This window comes from Benincasa hispida, chromosome 1 (assembly GCF_009727055.1).
Source record: "Benincasa hispida cultivar B227 chromosome 1, ASM972705v1, whole genome shotgun sequence".
Taxonomy (NCBI): domain Eukaryota; kingdom Viridiplantae; phylum Streptophyta; class Magnoliopsida; order Cucurbitales; family Cucurbitaceae; genus Benincasa; species Benincasa hispida.
In genome coordinates, this window is record NC_052349.1 from 47806642 (window position 1) to 47829056 (window position 22415).

A 22415-nucleotide genomic window follows, 5' to 3' on the forward strand; every position below is an offset into this window, starting at 1 on the left:
TATTGTGGATTGAGTTCCCAACTCCCAGATCAGACAAGTCCTAAAAAAGATAGGCATGTTGAGTTGGAAATCTGGCTACTTTCACCCATACGAATCAAAGGACCGCCCTCAAAGGCAGGAGTTCCCAAAACACTCAGGATTGAGGTCGTGTCACCTATGGTCGTTTAGGTGAAATGCAAGTCTCTAGTATCAACGGCATTATATACAGAGTCTAGTCATCTCGTGGTCTAAGTCTTATACAAACTCTTTGTATAGGACACTCCCGCTCCACATCTCCACATGAATGGTCAGGATCTACCATCTGTAGTAGTTTACAACACTTGCAAACCTCTATAAAGCGGGTCGTATCCATAGAGTCACCAGGATCAAGTATCTCATCTTAATCCTTATACTACAGACCTATTTAGGTTATCACTTAAGGCATGATCCATTTGTATATCACATATATATGCTTAAATTTACATAAGATAACCATGAAACATTGTTTATTGGATATGAGTAAATGTCAGAATGAAATAACAGTTATTTTATTCATAAAACAATGTGTATCATTACGAACAATGAGACTCCGGGAGAATTAGGACACCAATCCCAACATCTACATACATGTTTAAGCTACAGATGATAACCTTGGATGTTAGTTTATTGGTTTGTGAGTTTAATGCTACTAAATGTCAAATAAAACATCTCATATTTTATTAAATAAATAAAATGTTTGTACAATACAATTACAAACTACACGTCTCTACGAGATTTAGAGCATCTACCCTAACAAAGCTAATATCAATGACTGGATTCATTCAAGTAGGGAGGATACAAAGGGGAATGATCAAGATGCCCATATCCCAGTTGATATATCATCAGGTGGGGAAGAAACGACTAGTCCATCCAATGGTATATTGATTGTCCTAAAGCTCGAGATATAATTTGAGTCGTAAATATGCATACTTTTTAACACATCAATAGTTTGGTTACTAGTTTTTCTTATTATGCACCCTATGGACTTCAACGATGACGTCATCCCATAGTCCGACCTAGTAGAAGTTGAAAAAGAAAGGACTACAAGGAAGAGGGGCGTCTTTGGAAGCTATGTAGACCAATAATGGAAGTTACGACAACAACGTCATATAGTAGTCTGAAAATGTCTTGCAAGATGTCTCTTGAGTTACCATTTTTGTAGAATTATTTTTTCCTTATTTATTTTCCTGTGATTCTTTGCTCTTGAGGATTCTTTCCTTATTTATGTTTCTATCGATAATTAAATGGACCAAGTTTCCTTTTTCCGTTTCATCTAAAGGATAAGTTGCTATCTTGCTAGGGTTGTCGATTCTGATTGAGCAACTTCAGTGTTTGAAGAGTTCTATGACGACCGAACGTGAGAAAAGAGATTATGGACTTCTATTGTTCGTGAAGCAGTGCTTATTGAAATGGAATCTGCTGGGAAGGTTATTCTTGATCTGAGGGTGAGTCTTAGATTTCCTTATTGATTAAGAACTGATTCTCTAACTTAGGGGGAGCTTAAGTTCATTAAGTGAGGAGGTCTTCACAACAAGGTGGGAAGATTACAATTGAGAGGTATTCTCACACCTAGGAAGAGCCTAACTAATTGCTTACTAATATTCACATACTTAGGGGGAGCCTAAGTTTCCTGGGGAGAATGTCTCACATTTAGGAAGAACCTAAGTGTTCGTCTATTGAGTTGAGCTATTCGTGTGTAGTCCATAGATAAGTACAATGTTGAAATTGTTTAACTCCATATTGGTAAAAGTATCTTTCCACGAGAATATTATTCCCTAGACATATGTGGTATTTCACCGAATTGAGTTACCAAACTGTGCGTTTTATCTTTCTTGGTTTATCTCTTTACTTTCTAATTGTTTTTGAATTGTAGACACATCATGTGTGACATTGTTGTATTGTGTGGTCGAATACCTTTATTTTAGACATATCTACATTGAAGACAAACTCCCTATTCAACAAAACATCTATATTGTCTCCCAATTCTAGTTAAACCACATTATCATTCAATGGACTTAATGATCACACATAATTTGAAATTCATGTGGTATTCAAGAATAAAATCAAGGTGAGAGAGAAGTAAGAGTACATTTTGGGCCATTGAGATTGAAAATGACGGTATCGTACTTCTAGTGTTTTGCGCTCCTATTGTTAATTTACAAGAGCTATTGAAGACACATCGTCATTGGTTAAGGAAAAAATGAAGGTATTATTGATAATCACAAAAGTAGAGACATCCAACCTAATATTATATATACCTTGTAACCAACTCAAACTCAGTAAAATTTATCCCACTTATTTTATATATTTGCCATAAAAATTCTTTTTATTTCTTTGTCTACAATCAAAATTTTAAACTGACCTCTTATATATTCTTTGTTGTTCTCATTTCATTTGCCCTCGAAACTAACAAATATGCAAGGTATCTGGAAGAAAAAAAAAAAAAAAAAAAAAAAAGTCAAACAGATAAAAGTTACTAAAAAATCGTCAAAATCTTAGAGGGATAGCGAATCACGATAAAAAAAATTATCAATTTCTCATCCGAGATTAAACCCTTTATGATCAATCTCGGGGCACTACGCATATAATCTCGGGCGAGATAATTGTATTCGAGCCGAGATTATAATAATTTCCCGTTTCCATATCCGAGATTCTGAACTTTCTTCGTCAATTTGTCGCCCGTCCCCTTCTCTGGAGTCTTTTCTTCTCTGCTAGTCTCCCTCCTCCGCCGGCTCGCCGGAACGCTGCCAACGCCCCCTTTTCCTTCTTAATCCCTCTCTGCTGCAACATACTTCGCCACGCTACTCTATCTTCTGCCGCAGCCGCAGCGGCAGCTGCAGCTGCGTCACTGCCCACTGCCTTCAACACCAGCTGCTCGACGCCGAGCCCCATCTCCCAGTCGCTCGCCCCCGAGGTTTCCTTTTTCTTCCCCCCTCCCCTCTTTGGAATCTTTGATATCAGGGTCGATTTGGTGGAGGATCGGATTGTCTTCAACCTTTCAGATACAAAAAAACCCTAATTCTCAAAGGAAATTTCAATGGGGAAGAACGAATTTCTAACCCCTAAAGCCATCGCGAACAGAATCAAGGCAAAAGGGCTACAGAAGCTGAGATGGTATTGCCAGATGTGTCAAAAGCAGTGCCGGGATGAGAATGGCTTTAAATGTCACTGTATGAGTGAAAGCCACCAGCGCCAGATGCAAATCTTTGGCCAAAATCCTCATCGTATTGTTGAAGGCTACTCTGAAGAGTTTGAGAGTTCTTTCATGGAGCATATTAAGCGTAGCCATCGGTTCAGTCGCGTGGCAGCTACAGTGGTCTATAATGAATACATTAACGACAGACATCATATTCATATGAATGCAACGCAATGGGCTACTCTTACTGAGTTTGTTAAACATCTGGGTCGAACTGGTCAATGTAAAGTAGAGGAGACTCCAAAGGGTTGGTTCATTACTTACATAGATAGAGATTCAGAGACGCTTTTCAAAGAGAGAATGAAGAATAAGAGGATGCGGGCTGATTTAGCTGAAGAAGAGAAGCAAGAGAGAGAGATAAAGAGGCAAATTGAGAGGGCTGAGCAATTAACACCTTTGGCTTCTGTATCTGCTGAGCCTTTGGAGGCTGAACAAACGAGAGAGTTGAAATTGGAGAGTGGGGTTAAGCTAGGATTTGCTTTGGGAACATCATCAAAATTGAAGGAGAAAGGAGAGAGTTCCAGGGTGGTTTTTGATGAGGATGAGACATATGAGACTGCCAAGGGGAAACCTAAAGAGACTTCCAAAAATAGGATGGGTGGTGGTGGTCTGTCAGCTTTGGAGGCATTGATGAGAGAAGAAGAGATGAAGAAGGAGAAGCTTAATAGGAAGGATTACTGGCTTTGTGAGGGAATAATTGTAAAGATTATGAGCAAGGATTTGGCTGAGAAGGGATACTATAAACAGAAGGGAGTTGTGCGAAAAGTGATTGATAAATATGTTGGAGAGATCGAAATGCTTGATGGCAAGCATGTGTTGAGAGTTGATCAAGAAGAATTAGAAACAGTGATACCTCAAATTGGTGGCTTAGTAAGGATAGTAAATGGGGCATATCGCGGATCAAATGCTAGGTTGTTAGGCGTTGACACTGATAAGTTTTGTGCTAAAGTGCAAATAGAGAAGGGTGTGTATGATGGCAGGATGCTTAAGACTGTTGAATATGAAGATATTTGTAAACTTGCATCATAACTTTGAGATAAAAGAGAAAACTCACTGTTTGTAATTTTGTTCTCAATATTTTATTTAAGCATATTTGTGCTAGTATGAGATTTGATGTCTTCCAAACACTTCTGCATGGTACCTCTTTTTCATGATACTCTTTTTCTTTAAAGGAAAATGCAGAGGGATGTCCGCTGCTGGCGGTCGGAGGGACCCTCCCTCTCCCACCCCAAACTGAATTGTGACGCACATTCTACATCTTTCATGTATCCATGGATGTCTTTGATATTTATGAAGATGTTGAGTATGAGCATGTGGGGCCCTGACATTTACTTGAATAGGATCTGCTCTATAAGTTCAGCTGTTCAAGTAATAAACTCGTAGATTATTTAATCGTGTTCTCTGTCTAGCATCTTTTTGCCTTTGCATCATTAATGCTAGATATGAAGAAGTCAAGTAGGATCTCAAATAGCACTAACTTGCTACATCTCGTACTTTTGACAGCACGGAAGAAGAAACTCCACCTTTTTGGCTGTCACAGGACACAGGTTTGCAAGTATCACTTTCTTCTTTCTAGAGAAGTATAGTCCCCCTTGCCCCATTTTGTTCCATTAGTTCTCTATCTAGTAGATAAAACATAGAAGGATTGCAATATAGTTCTTAGATTTAAGGGATATGGTAAAACCAATCCTACCTACTGAGCATTGTTGAGGAAGTCATTGTTAACCCATCTCATTGAGAGAAATTGTTTAATAGAAGAACCATTTGATATTCATAACCTCAAATCCTATTTGGAACTTCACCAAGAGTGGAATCATAGGTATATTGAAATAATCGACCTATCTGATAGAACATGTTGTTGATAATATCATGGAAGTCAACATTTTGTTGCAAGGTGATAATGTCATGGAAGTCAACAGAATTGGCATATTGATGCTTGGATTTTGGAAATGGTCCATCTCTTTTCTTTTTGTTTTAAAATAGTGAGAGAGGATTCCTGTGAAATTAGTTATAGAAGGAATTAAGGTCACATTTATTTAATAAGAATCATTCTACAATAGTTGGTCGAATTAACCTCGTTGACATATTATTACTTGTATTGCTCATGCTTGCATTACAACAGTGAATCAACAGTCTTCATTGTTGTTGCAATGTTTCACTATAGTTTGGGATTTCTTTCAATATGTACCCAAATTGACGAATTCTATTACAATTTGGTGCGTTTATCAAAACTGATGTTGATAGGGTTTAAGCCCTCTGTCTAAGAGAAATTGTTTGATGTGAAGAATCATTTGGGGACGACATCAATTGCATTAGGCATGGAAGTGAGGACTGTTGGGTGGAAGATTACCCTATTTGCTATGTGTTCTCTTTAGACTCTCCTTTCGGCTTCATCTTCGGTCTCTTTGGATTTCAGTCGTCCATTTACGGATAGAGAAGCTGTAAATATGGCGGTCCTCCATTGGTTGTTGCAACTCTTGCACGAGTCCAAGGAGAAGAGATGTTGGGTTTTAGGGCTCTAGCCCTTCAAGGAGCTTTTCCTCTGGTTTCTTGTTTCTTGAGTTATGTGGCCTTTCTTGGTCAAAATTTTCAAGAAGGTTGTTATTAATATTATTATTTTGTGGAAGATCCTTTGTGTGGAAAGTTGACACTACAGATTGTATTTAGAAGTATTATTGCTGTGTTGGCCCGCAGTGGTTTGAGTGTGTTGCTGGTATCCTTTGGGATTGGCCGAGTCCAAAATAGAGTTGTTGTTGATAAGACTATGGAAACTCTAATGTGAAAAGTAATGTTGAAATATACTGATGGGGAGCTTGCTATATGTTTGTGAATGGAACATGTTAACTAAGGTAAAGTAAGGGAAGAAGCTTCTGCGCCAGGGCAGAGGGTGATCATTGTTTGGTGTTTGATTGATTATGTTATAGAAGATTTTTCTTTTTCTTTTTTTTTGGGAAACAAAATTATGTGATAAAAGTTGTAGGGGATGTTTGTGAGTGCTTTTCAAATATGATAAAAATCATATTGATCTTTTATTCCAACTTCTAGAAGTGATTTTTATATATTTAGAAGTGATTTTGAATTATTATATTTATTACAATCATATTGACTTCAAACTTTAGAAGCGATTTTCATATATTTAGGAATGATTTAGAACTATTATGTTTAGAAATGATTTTGAATTATTATATTTGTTATAATCATATTGATGTTTGATTTTAAATTTTAGAAGTAATTTTCATATATTTAAAAATAATTTTGAATTATTATGTTTGGTTTAAGTGATTTTAGAATTACTTTTTAAAAAGTATTTTTTTATTTAAAAAATGATCAATACATGAGGAGGGCAAATTTTACTTAAAAAAAGTGGGACAAATTTTATGGGGGTGATTATCCTCATCATCACACTAAAAGCGCATTTCAACTAGCTCTTCAAAAATCAATTCTAAATAAATTTATATTTTTCTAGAATTAATTTCAAAATTTGACAACCAACAAATTTATGAAGAAAAGTGAGGGTGGTATTGGCAAAAGTGGATTTGGCTATACGAAAACCATTATTAAATATATCTTTAATCATTCAAAATCAATTTTTAATATGAAATTCACATTTAAAAGTATAAAACCAAACATAATATTGATTTTAAATTATTAGATACATGTTTTAGAACGATTTTAATTATGTCAAAAGTGTTTTTGACAATTTCAAAATAATTTTCAAACCTGTCATGGACTTGGGGATTGATTTTGAGAGGAAGAGAAGTGATTATAATAAAATCTTAATTTTTTGTGTTTCATAAAACAAAATATGATTAAATCTACTAATATTACATTAATATTACATTTAAATCACATGTTTATTTCACACACTTCTTAAAATCTGTTATTTATTTTAAATTTAGCGCTTAAAATTAAATCTTATTTTATACATCTATTTTAAACAATTACTTAATAATTATAAATTATAAAAAATAATAATATTAAATTCATTTTAATCATTATATCTAAAACACGATAATTTAATATTTATTTACCAAACACATGTAACAAACTTATTCAAATATAAAGTTGAAATTTACCAAACACTGCTACATTTCATATTAAAGTTAAATTTACAAAAAGTACAATTGACAACAATTATTTTAAAAACTACAACAATCCCAAATGGAGTCATAGTCATTTTAAATTTTTATGCTACAAATTTTTGGATATTTTTTTCTGCTATCATTTTGTTTTAAAATGGTGCTGATATCTTTAAAAATGTGTATAAATGAACTTATGGTCCTAAATGAATAAAAATCATTTTGAAACATATATCCATGTTGGTAAAACACACTAAATTTTGAAGTTAGGTTCTCTATTTGGTTAGTTTCAAGACTAATATTCATGTCTCTGAGATTTAAATTCACTTTCTATTTCACTTTTAAGATTTCAACAGTGATGCTTTGATTTATAAGATTTTGAATTGATCTCTAAAAAGTACATATTTAAGCTTTTACATTATCATTCCACTAGATTAATAATCAGTCAATTCGAGAAATTAATTTTAAATTTTGGAGACTAATTAAAATCTTAATCAATTCTCATAGATCAAAAATATCACTAGATAATAAAATAGAAACTAATTAACTTCAAATCTCCATAATCAAAGAATGTTGGGATAGATCGTTTGCATCTCTTATGAAATTCAACTTGAAATAAAAAGAGACATACATAATATATCTATTACAACGAATTTATATTATATAATATATTATCAAACTACTTTTTAAAATAAATATCAAATGATATTAATTTTTTTTAGTTAGACAAATAAGATAAGAAATTCCAACATCTCACTTCTTAGTTGAAGGTAACCTTAATTAGGGGAGCAAACTCATGTTGGCAAATGAGATTAAATGTTGAGTGAGAGGATTCTATTTTGCTATAAAAAAAATTTAAATTCAAGTTTGAATCTCACCCTCAAATTTGTGATGTAAAATACTCTAAAAGAAATATATGTATATATCTTTTGGCCATAAAAAAAAAAGCTTTTGGTTAGTTTGAATTTTGTCCTTGACATTTCAATAGCTTTCTTTAGTTGAACAATTGTGAGAGTGGGAGGGATTTTTATCGACTTTTCATATCGGAATAGGTGTCCTTATATCTATAACGGCTTTTTAATGGACCATAGTCTTAATCTTATTCTCAATCTCTTAATTTATTTATGAAAAGTTTAGAGAGTATTTAGACTCCAACTTCAAATATAGCTCACTCTACGATTGGGGCACTATTCACAATAGTTGGTATTTTCAACTATTATAAGTTACAATTACTATAGTATTACTATTTTAAATCTATCTTGTTTACCATTCTTACTCATCATCTATTTCCCTTTGTTATAATGTTTCTATTTCTTACCCAAACTAAAATAGTTTGCATTCCAAACATAAACTATTATAATGTAGACTAAAATAGTTTAGACTCCAAATACATATTAATATAACTCACTAACTATAATAACCAATTCAACGCTCCAAACACCCCTTAAATTTTTTAGCAACCTCGTTAAAATTTAAGAGCAAAAATCAACTTTCAAAATGTTGCAATTAAAATAGAAACCAATGGCATAAGTTAGCTTTTTTTATTTTGTTTTTTTTAAAAAAAAAAAAAATGATAGGGATCTTTAGTTTTGCAAAAAATATTTTAAAGGGCTAACAAGAAGGATGACAGATTTTAATTTTTCATTTGTAAAAATACCAAATTAACATTTCATTCGTAAAAATTATAACGAAATAAAAATTAAAAAAAAATAAACGAATTTATAAAAGGCTAAACTATCCTTAGCCATACAGATGATATTGCAATTGACTTATTAGAAATATTCGTAATTACACTGTAATTAAAACAAACATCTAAATACCATCAGTTGGCCATGCTCGCACCGACCTCTTCTCCAACCAAGTTGCCGCCATTTTTCTCTATGAAATCGACTTCTCCACTAACAATGGTGAGACCTTTAACTTGAATTTTCTCTTCATCTCTTGCTCCGTCAGGCATGGCCCCCTCTCCTTCCACCAATACTTCACATCAGCTTCGACTTCGACTCCTTCTCCATTGACTTCATTTATTGCTCATTGAGAACCACTAGTGACCACTCCAGTTCCATCTCCTTCTATCTCAACTCCTATAAACACATGCTCCGTCGTCGATCTCAACTCCTAACAATGGTGATGTTGTGAGTAGAATTACCGTCTCTGAATCTATCATTGCAAACATAATTTCCTCCATCGTACTTTAAATGCGATTGGTCTGTCTTCACTCTTCGCTCTAAATTTTTCAAACTAATTAAGAAAACCTAATATTTGATTGTATAAAATTTTCAAACTAATTAAAAAATCAAAATGCAGAAATATAAAATAAGCTGAAAAAAGTTTTAAAAAACCAACAAATAATTAAAATGATATTTGAACAAAAAATAACAACATGATTTGATGATTTAAAGGAGGGAAAATATTTTAGGAGAAAATAAAGATGTATGATAAAAGAAACGTGCAAAGGAAAAAAATAGTTACACTGTAATTCGAATGAAGGTTTTGTAGTCATAAAAGTCTTTTGAAAGTTTTGGATACTTTCGATAAGATATTTACGTGACTTGCAAATAAACTGTCCAAACTACACCCAACAAATACACTAAACTACAAATACACTACAATCAAAAATCAATTAACCAAATCTATCTAATCGCTTTTGAAAAAAATCAATTAACCAAATCTATCTAATCGCTTTTGAAAAAAATCAATTAACCAAATCTATCTAAATCGCTTTTGAACTTACCCAAAATTAGTAACAATGACTTTTTCTTTATCTAGACCTAAAATATCAGTTTAGAAAGTGAGGGCTAGACTGATAAAAACTTTATCTAAATAATTGCATTCATGAAAAAAGAAACGGATTTAGATTGAAGTATCAAAATCTCAATTAAAAATCATGAAATTACTAACCAATTATGATATGGTGTTGATGTCAATCGTGGAGATCTCATGGACAGAAAAGAAACAAATAATATTCGACGATGATACATCATTCCTTAATTGAATCTATCAAGTTGGGGTCAACCCTAAGACAAACGGATTAATATCAACACTGTCCATATGCTTGGACTACATTTTTATAATGGCTTGATAGGAATCACTTTGAAAAGAAGAGACTTTGCAACTTGAACTCTTGGTCGATGGATGATTAAGTCGAGCATTTTCTCTATGCACCCGTGAATTTGATTGATTAAGTCAAGCCTCTAAAATAGACTTATCGTCGATTGAGAATAAAAAATGAAATCAATAAAAAAAGATGAAAATTGAAAAAGATGTGTTTGAAGCACTAGAAACTTCAATAAATCGGAAGTCATGATAGTGATTGTTTTCATCCCAATCACCCTTGAACAAAGCTCTTAATCGTTGAACAGCCATGACAAGAAAGAGTTTAGTACGTGGATGAAGAAAGCTAGGGCTACGTATTGTATTATAATATTTTATGTTTGAAACAAAAGGACAATAAATATAACTTTCAAAATAATTTAACACTAGTGAATCTTAATTAAGATTAATAGAAAGTATAATAAAAATAACGAATCTCAATTAGAATGATTAATATAATATGATATTTTATATTTTGAAACAAGATTTGAAAATTAGTTGATATATAAAAATAAAAAATTCAAAACAACTATTAAATCTTATTCAAAAATTCAAAATAACTATTAAATCATGAAATTTATGGCAAATTATCCGCTTGAAATGATATCTTAGTTGACGTTGAAAGTCTACTGGGATTTATGGAGAGCGTACTAGAATGAAGGAAGCTAGGGCTACATGCTGTATTCTAATATTTTATATTTAAAATAAAAGAATAATAATTATAATGTTGAAAATAAATTAACACCCGTTCATCTTAATTAAAATTAATAGAAATTATAATAAAAATAACAAATCACATTTAGAATAATTAATATAATATGATATTTTAAATTTTGAAATAAGATTTTAAAATTAGTTGACGTACAAGAATAACAAAAATTTAAAACAACTATTAAATCACGAGATTTATGACAAATTATCTACTTGGAATGATGATCTTGGTAATCTTGAAAATCTATTGGGATATATAGTTGAACAATTAATTACAGTCTTATTAATAAATATATCAAATTAAGTACACTATAATTAAAAGAGACGATGAGGATATTTTAAAATTTCAGAAAATTGGATTTACATAACATTCATATATTTTGCTATAATTCAAAAGTATCTTTTTTATTATTTGTCTAAATGATAGTGATTATTCTTATTTTAAAAGTTTTAAATAATCGGTTCAGTTTATTACTCGAGTGGGTCGGAACCCGAGTCGGTGGACAATTTTACCCTTTAAGTTTCCATTTTTCTTTAATTTATTTCAGTGAGAAAATTAAAAAAAAAAAAAAAAAAAAATCAATTTTGGTTGTAAAGAAAAACAGAGAAAGACTGTGAGAAGAGGGAAGCCATTGAGAAAGCGCCTTCTCTTTCTTCTCTCGCTTCTCTCACCTTTCCGCCATTTTCATTCTGTTTCTGTTCTTAGTTAAGAGAAGAAAGCTCTACTTCCAGTTACTTCCTTCATCTCTCACTGTAAGCCCTTCTATTCACTCCACTTCCCTCTCTATGTTTTTTCTCAATTTTAATTTTGACCCATTCTGTTTTTTTTTTTTTTTTTTTCTTTTTTTCTTGAATTTCATCCCCAAACCCTTCAATCCAACCTCCCCTTTCGTTTTTGTAATGTGGGTCTTGTACTTCCAGTTACTTCCTTCATCTCTCACTGTAAGCCCTTCTATTCACTCCACTTCCCTCTCTATGTTTTTTCTCAATTTTAATTTTGACCCATTCTGTTTTTTTTTTTTTTTTTTTTCTTTTTTTCTTGAATTTCATCCCCAAACCCTTCAATCCAACCTCCCCTTTCGTTTTTGTAATGTGGGTCTTGTAATTTGATCGATTTCCTTCATGATTGGCATCATTTCTCCTCTTGCGGACTGTTTGTTTTGGGTTAGGGTTTTTGACGTCTCGATGTAATGTTAGGGTTTTCGCTACGCTCGACTCCATTTGCTGGAATTTTGAGGTTTGGGTTCTGCTGCTGCTGGTCTATTTCTTCGAAGAAGCGGGAATTTTGTACTGGTAGGTATTTTTCTTCTTCCTGTTGTTTTGTGTATTGGATCAAAAGTTCGAGATACGCTTGATTGTTTAGGGGGTTTTGAGGTTCTTCTGGCTGGACTTGAGGGGGCAATGTTATAGTAGAGGTTTGAGATTTTGTTGGTTTGCAACTGTTCTGGTTGGAGTAATTGGTTAGATAGTAATGTCTATTAACAATAATAACCCACCGAAGAGCCTTGGGGGGGCTTCTTCATCGCCTTTTGGAAATTCTGGGATGGTTCCGCCATCTATGGCAGCAAATTCCACATCGTTTTCTCAGCCGCAAGCTCAAGCTCAATTAGGAGCTGGGTTTCAAAATCCATTTCCGCTGTGCACTGCTCAGGTTCTTGCTCAAGCTCAATTAAAGGCTCACGCTCATGCCCAAGCTCAAGCACAGGCAGCTCACGCTCAGTTTCAAGCTCAATTACAAGCTCAAGGGCTGTCCCTAACTCAGAGCCAGAATGTTGGTGGTGGGAACATGGGTTCGCCTTCACCAGGATTTTCCACACCGGGTCTTGCTGGTGTGAAGCGAATTCCTCAAAAGCCGCCAGTTCGGCCTCCTATTCTTTCTCCTGGTACCACATTTTCGCCGTTGAAAACAATGGAAATCACGCCCGCTGCTCGCAAAAAGAAGCAGAAGTTGCCTGAGAAGCAGCTTCAAGATAAAGTTGCTGCAATTTTGCCCGAATCTGCTCTCTACACTCAGCTGCTTGAGTTTGAGTCTCGTGTTGATGCTGCTCTCGCAAGAAAGAAAGTTGACATCCATGAGGCGCTTAAAAACCCACCTTGCATTCAGAAAACTCTTCGAATTTATGTCTTCAACACATTTGCAAATCAAGTTAACACAGTACCCAAAAAACCAAATGCCGATCCTCCTACCTGGACTCTTAAGATAATAGGTAGGATCTTGGAAGATGGGATAGATCCCGATCATCCTGGGTTGGTACAAAGATCAAACCCTTTGTACCCTAAATTTTCATCTTTCTTCAAGAGAGTAACAATTTCCTTGGACCAGAGGTTATATCCAGATAGTCACATCATAGTATGGGAGAATGCTCGATCACCTGCACCTCATGAGGGCTTTGAGGTAAAGAGAAAAGGGGATAAAGAATTTTCAGTTAATATTCGGTTAGAAATGAATTATATTCCAGAGAAATTCAAGTTGTCGCCTGCTTTGATGGAAGTTCTTGGTATTGAAGTTGATACTCGCCCAAGAATTATAGCTGCAATCTGGCATTATGTAAAGGCTAGGAAACTTCAGAATCCCAATGATCCATCTTTCTTTCATTGTGATCCACCTCTCCAGAAGGTATTTGGGGAAGACAAATTGAAATTCACAATGGTTTCACAGAGAATATCACAACACTTGTTTCCTCCACAGCCTATACATCTGGAGCATAAGATTAAGCTTTCGGGGAATAGTCCAGTAGGTACAGCATGTTACGATGTGTTGGTCGATGTGCCTTTCCCAATTCACAGGGAATTGTCTGCTCTATTAGCCAATGCAGAGAAGAACAAGGAGATTGATGCATGTGATGAAGCAATTTGTACCGCTATAAGGAAAATTCACGAGCATCGACGGAGACGTGCATTTTTCCTTGGGTTCAGTCAGTCACCAGTGGAGTTTATTGATGCCTTGATTGAATCTCAAAGCAAGGATCTGAAACTTCTTGCAGGAGAAGCTAGTCGAAATGCTGAAAAGGAGCGACGATCAGATTTCTTCAATCAACCATGGTATGTTTGTTCTCTATTTCACCTGTTCTCTATGTTTCTTATCATCGTATTTAATCATTTGCAATTCATAGGTTATGTCAGTGGATTTGAAATTTTCTATTTTTTCTTTTTCTTAACAACTATCTTTTTTTTTTTTTTTTTTTGTTTCTCACCGGCTTCTGTGTGTGAATTCAACCCAGAAAGAATATTCCTAACTTTCCCTCCTCTGTAGCTGTTCTGTTTTTGCATCATTGATAAAAGTTATACTGTATATTGTTCTTTCTTTTCTTTTTTCAATAAAAGAGATTATTCTTTTAAGTTTTTAGCTGGCGCCCTCACACAATTTTCATTGGGCTAGGGATTTCCTATTTATTCCTTTAATCATTTTGAGCTTGATTAAATTCATGGTTGATTGAACAGGGTTGAAGATGCTGTCATCCGGTACATAAATCGAAAACCAGCCACAGGGAGCGATGCGCCTGGAAGTACATGACTGGGATCTTGTTGAGTTGCTATGGATTGCCATTTTTTGTTGGGAGCTTCATTGGATTAGCATGCTAAGATTCATGTATGACACCCTTTAGTTTAGTGGCAAACACCGGATCATTTCAATGCCGTGCAAATGCTTCATTAGCGCAGATGGTATGTGAACACAAAACATGCTCTTTAGTCCAAGCCAAGCATTAATCATCAATTAGCTGGTGATGCCAATGCTTCATGAACAACATATGGTTTCTTCATAGTCATTTTCTTAGACCATCCTTTATTGTAGTATGGAATATTTCTTGTAGTAGAATCTGCAACCATATAAAGTTGAGATTTTTTTTTTTTTTTTTTTTTCCTCCCTGGTAAAGCTTTGTGAAGATGAAAGTTCATGATTTGTTAATTCCACTTGGAACTTTTACAATCATTCCTTGGACATGTAGTTTGTTATCTTTACCAAATATCATGTTTCTTGATATTTAAAGGTGCAACTGAGGTAATTCGAGCTTGTCGATCTATTTCTCGATTAGGTTGAAACGATTTAATACTATTATCTTATAGAAATCAGTCAGTGTTTTGCTGACATAGATGTATAGCCAAGACTTTTTTATTTGTTGAGAAGATTTTCTCCAGATTATTTAAATGCTGAGATCTTTTTTGAAAGTGGAAATTGGAGGGACCCATATGAGGGGTGGTTCTGATGTCTCCCTGCAGTGAGTTCAGGCCAATTGATTATCTTTTTATGTATTAAAATCAGCAAGGAATCTTCAAAAATAAAAAAGAAGAGATTAATCTAATTGATTTGAATGATCCTTTTTTTTTCTTTGTTAATAGAGTTTTTATTCGTTTCATAATTACTGTGAATATTAGGAATATAAATACTCAAATTTTGTTTCAAAGTAAATAGAAATGGTGAAATTAAGAGTTCCTCTGATTCTATCTTGTATTCTTGGTCTCTGAATTCAGGCAATCAATTGTTGACACTTGGAATCTATATTTTTCAACTCTGGTCTGTCAATTCTGTGTTGGAATCGTTGACTCTTCTGATTGTTTATATTTTTCTCAAAATTTTGTTTGTTTGTCTTGAATTGCGTCTTTGTCTGTCATCTTTCTCTCTCTTTTGAATCAAAACCTTGAAGCCGCCGGCCATGTGTGCCGTCAACAGCGGCACAAACACAGGGCGGTCGCCTGCAATAGGTTTGATTCTGAATTGGCCAAGAATTGAAGCCACCACATACTTCATCTGAAGGAAAGCCATCTCCTTCCCCAAACACACCCTTGGCCCAGCTTGAAATATTGGAAACTTGTATGGACTGACCAATTTCACCCCTCTTCTCCGGCTGCCACCATGCGCGTCTTGTTCGAGAAGCCATCGGCTGGGCTTGAACTCGAACTGGTCCTTCCCCCACAAAGCCTCCATTCTACCCATCCCGTAGGGGAAATATGTCACTCTATCTCCGGATCGGATGAGAGTCCCGTCGGGCAAGTAGTCGTTGGCAATGGCATGCTTGGAATCCCATGGGACTGGTGGATACATTCTCATGGTTTCACAGAGGCATGCCTTGAGAAATTTGAGCTCCTTAAGAGATTGGTAGTCCAATTTTTTTTCAACTGATGATGCCGATTCCAAGTCTATCTCTTCTACTAATTGATTCTCAATGTTGGGATGATGGGAGAGTAGCCAAAACAGCCATGTCATTGCAGCTGAAGTCGTGTCTCGACCCGCCATGATGAAGCTAATGGTCATGTCTCGGATTACCTCATCGTCATGCCCGATCGAGATCAACCTGTCGTAATGCAGATTTTGTTCATCATGCTTAATATTGACAGACAACAAGTTGGCAATGAAAAGTTCTTTTTATTGAAGAGAAGTATAACTATTAGTCACATTTTGAATTTTGAAGCAAAAACAAGTTTCATTATCAATATGGATTAAAATGGTCTTTTAATCAAAAATTTATTTTCAATTTTAATGATGAAAATGAATTTGACAAATAAATTTTAGGGAATTTGACCTAGAGCAGTTATGCCTCTTTCCTCACTTGAAAGTTTTTTGCCCCTTCTTTTTTATTCGATAACATTTTTAATTTTAATTTTCTATTTGAGAAATGAAAAGAAGTGGTTTGAATACTATTTTGGTCACTGTATTTTTATTTTGGTTTTCTATATTTTCAATTTTTGTTCATTTTGGTCCCTATATTTTTAAAATATTCATTTTAGTCCTTATAATTCAATCTTTGTTATTTTAAAAAGTGATTTTTTTGTCTCTTCATTTTCATTTTTTGTTTCATTTTTAAAAGATCAAAATGATCACTTTTTGAAAGTTCAAATATCAAAATGAACCAAATTTGATAAACAATAATCAAAATGAACAAAAATCAAAAGTATAAAAACAACATTTTGAAAGTAACTAAAGTAAACTGAAACTAAAAGTATAGGTACTAAAATAATATCTAAAAACCAATAGAAGTTTGCAGAATAATAACTTATTATCATGTTATGTGCTCCTTTTATGTTGTCGAACAAATAAATAAATAATCAGTTACTTTTTTAAATATCAACTAATATATTAAAATTGTTATTATTATTTTAAAAAATTTTTGAACTTTGAAGTCGTGTCTATTTGGTTCATAGACTTTCAAAAGTATTTAATGTCTTTAAATATCCAATATGTGTCGAATAAGTTTTAACAAATTCAATACTTTTAAAAATTAATTGATCTAACATATATGAATATGATCTTTTTATGTGTAATAAAACTAGAGACTTTCAATTTTGTGTTTAGTAAATTTATCAAATTTAAAAAATATCACAATTTAGAGTGTAATTTTTGTGGTTGTAAAATTTTGGGACCAAATATAATTCCAAAGTTAATCAACAAAATGTATAATTTAAACACAATCAAAAGTTACTTATTGGAAACATTTACAGAAAAAAGGCTATTAACAAACACAAGCCAAAAAAAAAAAGAGAGAGATTGAAAAAAAAATAAATCAAAGACTAAAATCAAACCTAAAGTCAATAAAAATGAAACCTATAGTCATCAATAAAAATGCCCATCAAATCAACTTTTTAAAAATTATAAAAAAGAAATGAGCAAGATTTCAAAACATTTTATAATTTTTTTTAAATTAAAAAAGTAGGCAGTAGAAGTACACACAAAAATGTAAAATATTCTGTTTGAAATATATATTAATTGCATGTGTGAAATAATATTTTTAATATATGATTTGAAGATCGTGTAGTTGGTTACCTGGACAAGAGATCTTCGCTGTGATGGATATCATGGATCTTCATCTTCTTCCTTTTTTTCTCAATTATGTTCATCACTTTCCGGTGAACCTCCGCCACTGCCGTCTTCAGCCGTCGCTCCGATCCAACCCCAAACCATCTCTTCATTTTCCATATCACGTAAACCGGCTCCATTGCCCGCCCGGCGCTCACCTCCGACGCTATGTCGAAGCTTTTTTCAAGTGTGAAAATCGTCTCTTCTTCACTCCCTAAAACAATCTTACAAATGACTCGAAATGCAAATCCTCTCAATAAATCCTGCAATGATGTAAGTTCATATTAGATGTAATATTAAATTTATCTTCATTCATCAACTTATTTAACGTAAATCATAATGATCGGATATGAAAGGTCTTGTATTCATGAAGTTGATTTTCACTTATTGGAACGTCTACATACACTAATCTTGGTGCATCCTATTCTAATCACACATAAAAAAGTTAAAAATATTTTAAAAAAAAAATGAGAAAAGTTAGCGTATGACAAGTTATAATTAGATAATAAGATAAAATACACAAAGATAAATGTAATATAAGATCTATCAAGTAATTTTCTTTTATAAAATTAGATGCAAACTTTCATGTTTTTACTTGATGTTTTGATTTAGGGAAAGAATAAGAGGAAAAGAGTAAATTTTTAATTATATAATTTCTTTCTTTTTTTTTTTTTTAAAGCATATCGTTTTTTTAGAAATTAAATTTTGTCGTTTAAAAAGTTTTAATTCTCTCCCACATATTAACGATATATTTTTAACTATGTCAATTATGTTATTCAGATGTATTTATATGACATGATATTTTTGTAAATCGAAATAGAATCTTGAAGAAGAAGAATAAGCCATTTAAAAAAGAGAATTTTCTTTTGTTCTCTTCCTCCAACTTTTTAGGAAAATGCCAGACCATTTCATATTTTCCTCTCAAAGTAACTTAATTCACTACCAAATCTATGTCAATAATATATTCCCTAATTGATTTATGTATGCGGACAATGAACTTAGGCCTCGTTTATTAATAATTTGGCTTTTTGTTTTTGTTTTTGAAAAGTAAGGTTATTTCATCCACATTTCTTACAATGGTTGAATTCTTAGCCAAATTTCAAAAATAAAAATAACTCTTTGAAAGCTACTTTTTTTTAGTTTTCAAAATTTGACTTAGTTTTTTAAACCATTGATAAAAAATAGATAACAAAAAAGAAATTTAGAGATAGAAATAGTGCTAATTTTAAAAAACAAAATGATTATTAAACGAGACCTTAATTATTAAAAATGATACATTGATTAAAAATGTACAAAATAAATAATAAATAATTATGTGAATGTGATTTTTTTATTTTTTTTTTTGAAAATAAACCGTATAAACATTTATTCTAATTCATTTTGCTATTTATCTTTTACAAATATTTTTAAAAATTAAGTCAAAATTTAAAAATTAAAATATAGTAAAAATGTATTTTTGTCTTTAAAATTTGTCTAATAATTTAAACTCTTTTGCTTTAAAAAAAATATATGGATAAAGAATAGTATTGATTTTAAAAATAAAAACTAAAAGAAAATATGGATAAAGAATAGTATTAATTTTAAAAATAAAAAACTAAAAATCAAACGACGAAAAAAAGCAAAATAATTGTGGTATACTTCATCTCTCCCTACTTTTCCTTCTTTGCTCCGCCCTTACCTGCAAGTCCACGACTGCAGCGTCGTGGGCCGACGCCTCAAGGGCAGGCAGCAACCGCATCTCGACCTCCAACTTTAACGTCTCGACGATAAATTCCTGAAGCGACTTGGCACTAAACTCGTGACTGGCCAGCTTCCGCTGCGTTCGCCATTGATCGCCGTCGACGTTGAAAATGCCGCAGCCAAGAAAGTCGCCCAAGATCTCAGTGAAAGGCTTCCCTTTAGGGAAATTAAGGAAATGGGTCGTCAAAATATACTCCACGTTAACCGGGTTCACGGTCACCACCGTCCGACGGCAGCCGAGACGGCAGATGACGATAGTGCCGGTGGTGGATTCCGACAAGAGTTCAGTGTACCAATCCAGGAGGCGATTGCGGTTAATGTAGAAGGAGAGGAGACAGCCGACGAGAGGGTACGTCGGCGGGGAAGAGTGGGTAGAAAGGTCGCCGGACAGTGCCCGGAATCTGAAGAAGAAAAGGACGAAAATAGAGATGGAGAAGAGAGAGATGATGATACCCATGAAATGGTGATAGTATGCGATTCGGAAATTAGGAATATATATAATATATATATATATATATTATAAGACTGCGAAAAAAGAGAGATAATTAAAGTACGAGTTCTTCATGTGTGTGATCTTTTTATAATATAATTGGAAGACTTTGGCTTGATATATTCTTAAAATACTATTTTTATCTCTAGACTTTATTGAAATTGTTAAATTTTGGTCCTTAAATTTCAAAGAGACGTTTTGAGCAAAAAGTTGGTTATTATAGATTAATTATAATAATTTATGTTTGAAGTGTAGATCATTTTAATTTGGATTATAATAGTATGTGTTTGAGATATAAACTATTTTAGTTTGAGAATGAAATAGTAAACATTATAGCAAATAATAAAAAGAATTATTAATGTAAAATAGTAAAAACTGTAGCAAATAGTAAATATTATGACAAATAGGAGTTTTGAAATAGTATTGACAGTAGCTAATTCCAGAATACAAAATAGTATTTACTACCAAGAGGTAATTATTATAGTCTTAGGATAGTCTGTGCCTCAAATACATCCTAAATGTCCAATTACAATGTGTTTGTACATTGATAAATTTGAGGTTTAGTTATTAATAACAGATCATTTGGTCCACCAATTTCTTAAGTTGAGGGTAAATAACTGATAGGCCGCCGAATTCATCATCGTCCATGAACCTGTGCTACACAAATAATATTTATATGCACCGAACTAACTACTTATACTAACTAGTAGTACAAGCGGCAAGTCCGATTCGAACCACAGAGCCGATTTGGATTCCTAAAAAGTTGATACTTGTATGAAGTAACCAAAAAAGGAGGGGGGAGGGGTGAAAATTGTGAATAAAAATTGCAAGAAAATGAAAAGTGCATGATGTGAAAGAATGCGAAAATTTATCAATTGAGCAAAATACTTAGCTTGGGTAGTTCTAGTTTAATTCATTCCTTTTCAATTCTATTACAGATTATTCAAAAGATGCATGAGAAATTTGAATTGCAACTTAGCCTACTCGATTAGAATCCTAACCGGTAGTCTATAAAATCAAGTTAACTAAAGGAAAAGCGAGAATCCTCAGTTAATCAATCAATCAACATGGATTAAGATTAAAGGCAAAACTAAGCCAAATAATTGATTTCCATGTCTAACCGATTAATTGATCGAGAATTATCTAAGCTAGAAAGTAAATGTTTGCTAAATAGAATCCCAATTTAACACAACAAACTTACTTAACCCTTGCTTCTAGGTGACGACTACCCAACAATTACAAATTAGGGCCAATCAAAGCAATCAATTATATATGCATTGCTAATTTGTCAGATTATCCCATACAAGACAATTGAAGAATAAGCACAAGATAAATTCTCATAAATTCAAAATAAACTCACATAATTAGATAACAAAGTCTCAAGAATCGAATTGGAACGAAATTAAACTACAAAACCTAAGCTAAGTTCTTATCCTTTAGTCACGAATCATCTTCAAAATCGATATAATACTCAAAGGGGAAGAAATTATTGTAGAATTTTGATGAAAAGGGAGGCTAAAACCGAGCTGGAATAGGGTGGCGACACTCAAAATCGAGTGTAAATTGTGTTGTAATCGGTTGAACCCCTTACGATCCTTTTATAGATTTGTCGCAGTGTCGCAACACTAGGGATAGTGTTGCAACGTGTAGCGCAATTGTGCTAAGTGTCATAACGTTGTCTTGACGCTCGATTGCACGCACGCTGAGTTAATCGTCCGTCAAACTACGTAGCGTCACAACGCTCGCTCTGGAAGAGCGTTGCAACATAGCCTATTCTGTCTAAGAGCGTTGAAGTGTAGCATTGAGCGAGCGATGTGACGGTGGCGTTGTGACATCTCCAGAGCGTTACAACGCTACCTTGCATCCGAGCATTTTGTCTTCTAGCATTGAGCTAGCGTTGGACTTAAGCATATGAAGAGCATTGCGATGCTCGGCAAGGCAAAATTCGTCATTCCTTCTTCATTTGTTCAATTTGGCTCCTAACTTCATTATTTTAATGCATTTTTTTCCGAATGCTTAATTTGACTGTTTGTACACTCAAATCCTACAAAATAATCAATTTAACCAAATTAAGTAGTTAAACAACCCCGAGTTAAGTATAAGAAGATAGCACATTTTCGATGCTATCAATAACTCAATTTCAATAATAAATACTATTAAAGCTTGCATATTTATCAAGTAACTTTGTCTTTTCTTCTTTTTGTACTTTTACATTTATCAATGAACTTCATCTTCCCCTCTATCTCTACTTTTCACAATTATCGAAAGTAACTCCAACTTTTCCAAACACAGATTTAT

General features: G+C 33.3%; 3 protein-coding genes across 4 annotated transcripts; 2 read left to right on the forward strand and 1 right to left on the reverse strand.

Annotated features, from left to right (window-relative positions):
- The first annotated feature begins 2458 nt into the window (after window positions 1-2458).
- On the forward strand, window positions 2459-4318 carry LOC120092048 (KIN17-like protein). Its single transcript, XM_039050245.1, has one exon. It carries the CDS (start codon window positions 3056-3058, stop codon window positions 4241-4243), a length of 1188 nt encoding a protein of 395 aa, XP_038906173.1. The 5' UTR covers window positions 2459-3055; the 3' UTR covers window positions 4244-4318.
- A 7338-nt stretch (window positions 4319-11656) lies between these two features.
- Window positions 11657-15092, forward strand: LOC120084001 (SWI/SNF complex component SNF12 homolog). Of its 2 annotated transcripts, none has more exons than XM_039039908.1 (3): window positions 11657-11850; window positions 12267-14139; window positions 14539-15092. In XM_039039908.1, exons 2-3 carry the CDS (start codon window positions 12569-12571, stop codon window positions 14609-14611), a joined length of 1644 nt encoding a protein of 547 aa, XP_038895836.1. In that variant the 5' UTR covers window positions 11657-11850; window positions 12267-12568; the 3' UTR covers window positions 14612-15092. The 2 variants fall into 2 exon arrangements, with proteins under 2 accessions (XP_038895836.1, XP_038895835.1); XM_039039907.1 differs by having other exon boundaries at window positions 12295-14139.
- LOC120084009 (cytochrome P450 94B3-like) lies at window positions 14938-20224 on the reverse strand. The gene is made up of 3 exons (XM_039039915.1): window positions 19566-20224; window positions 17855-18150; window positions 14938-16388 (listed from the first exon to the last, which is right to left on the reverse strand). Exons 1-3 carry the CDS (start codon window positions 20082-20084, stop codon window positions 15653-15655), a joined length of 1551 nt encoding a protein of 516 aa, XP_038895843.1. The 5' UTR covers window positions 20085-20224; the 3' UTR covers window positions 14938-15652.
- Between the last annotated feature and the right edge of the window lie 2191 nt (window positions 20225-22415).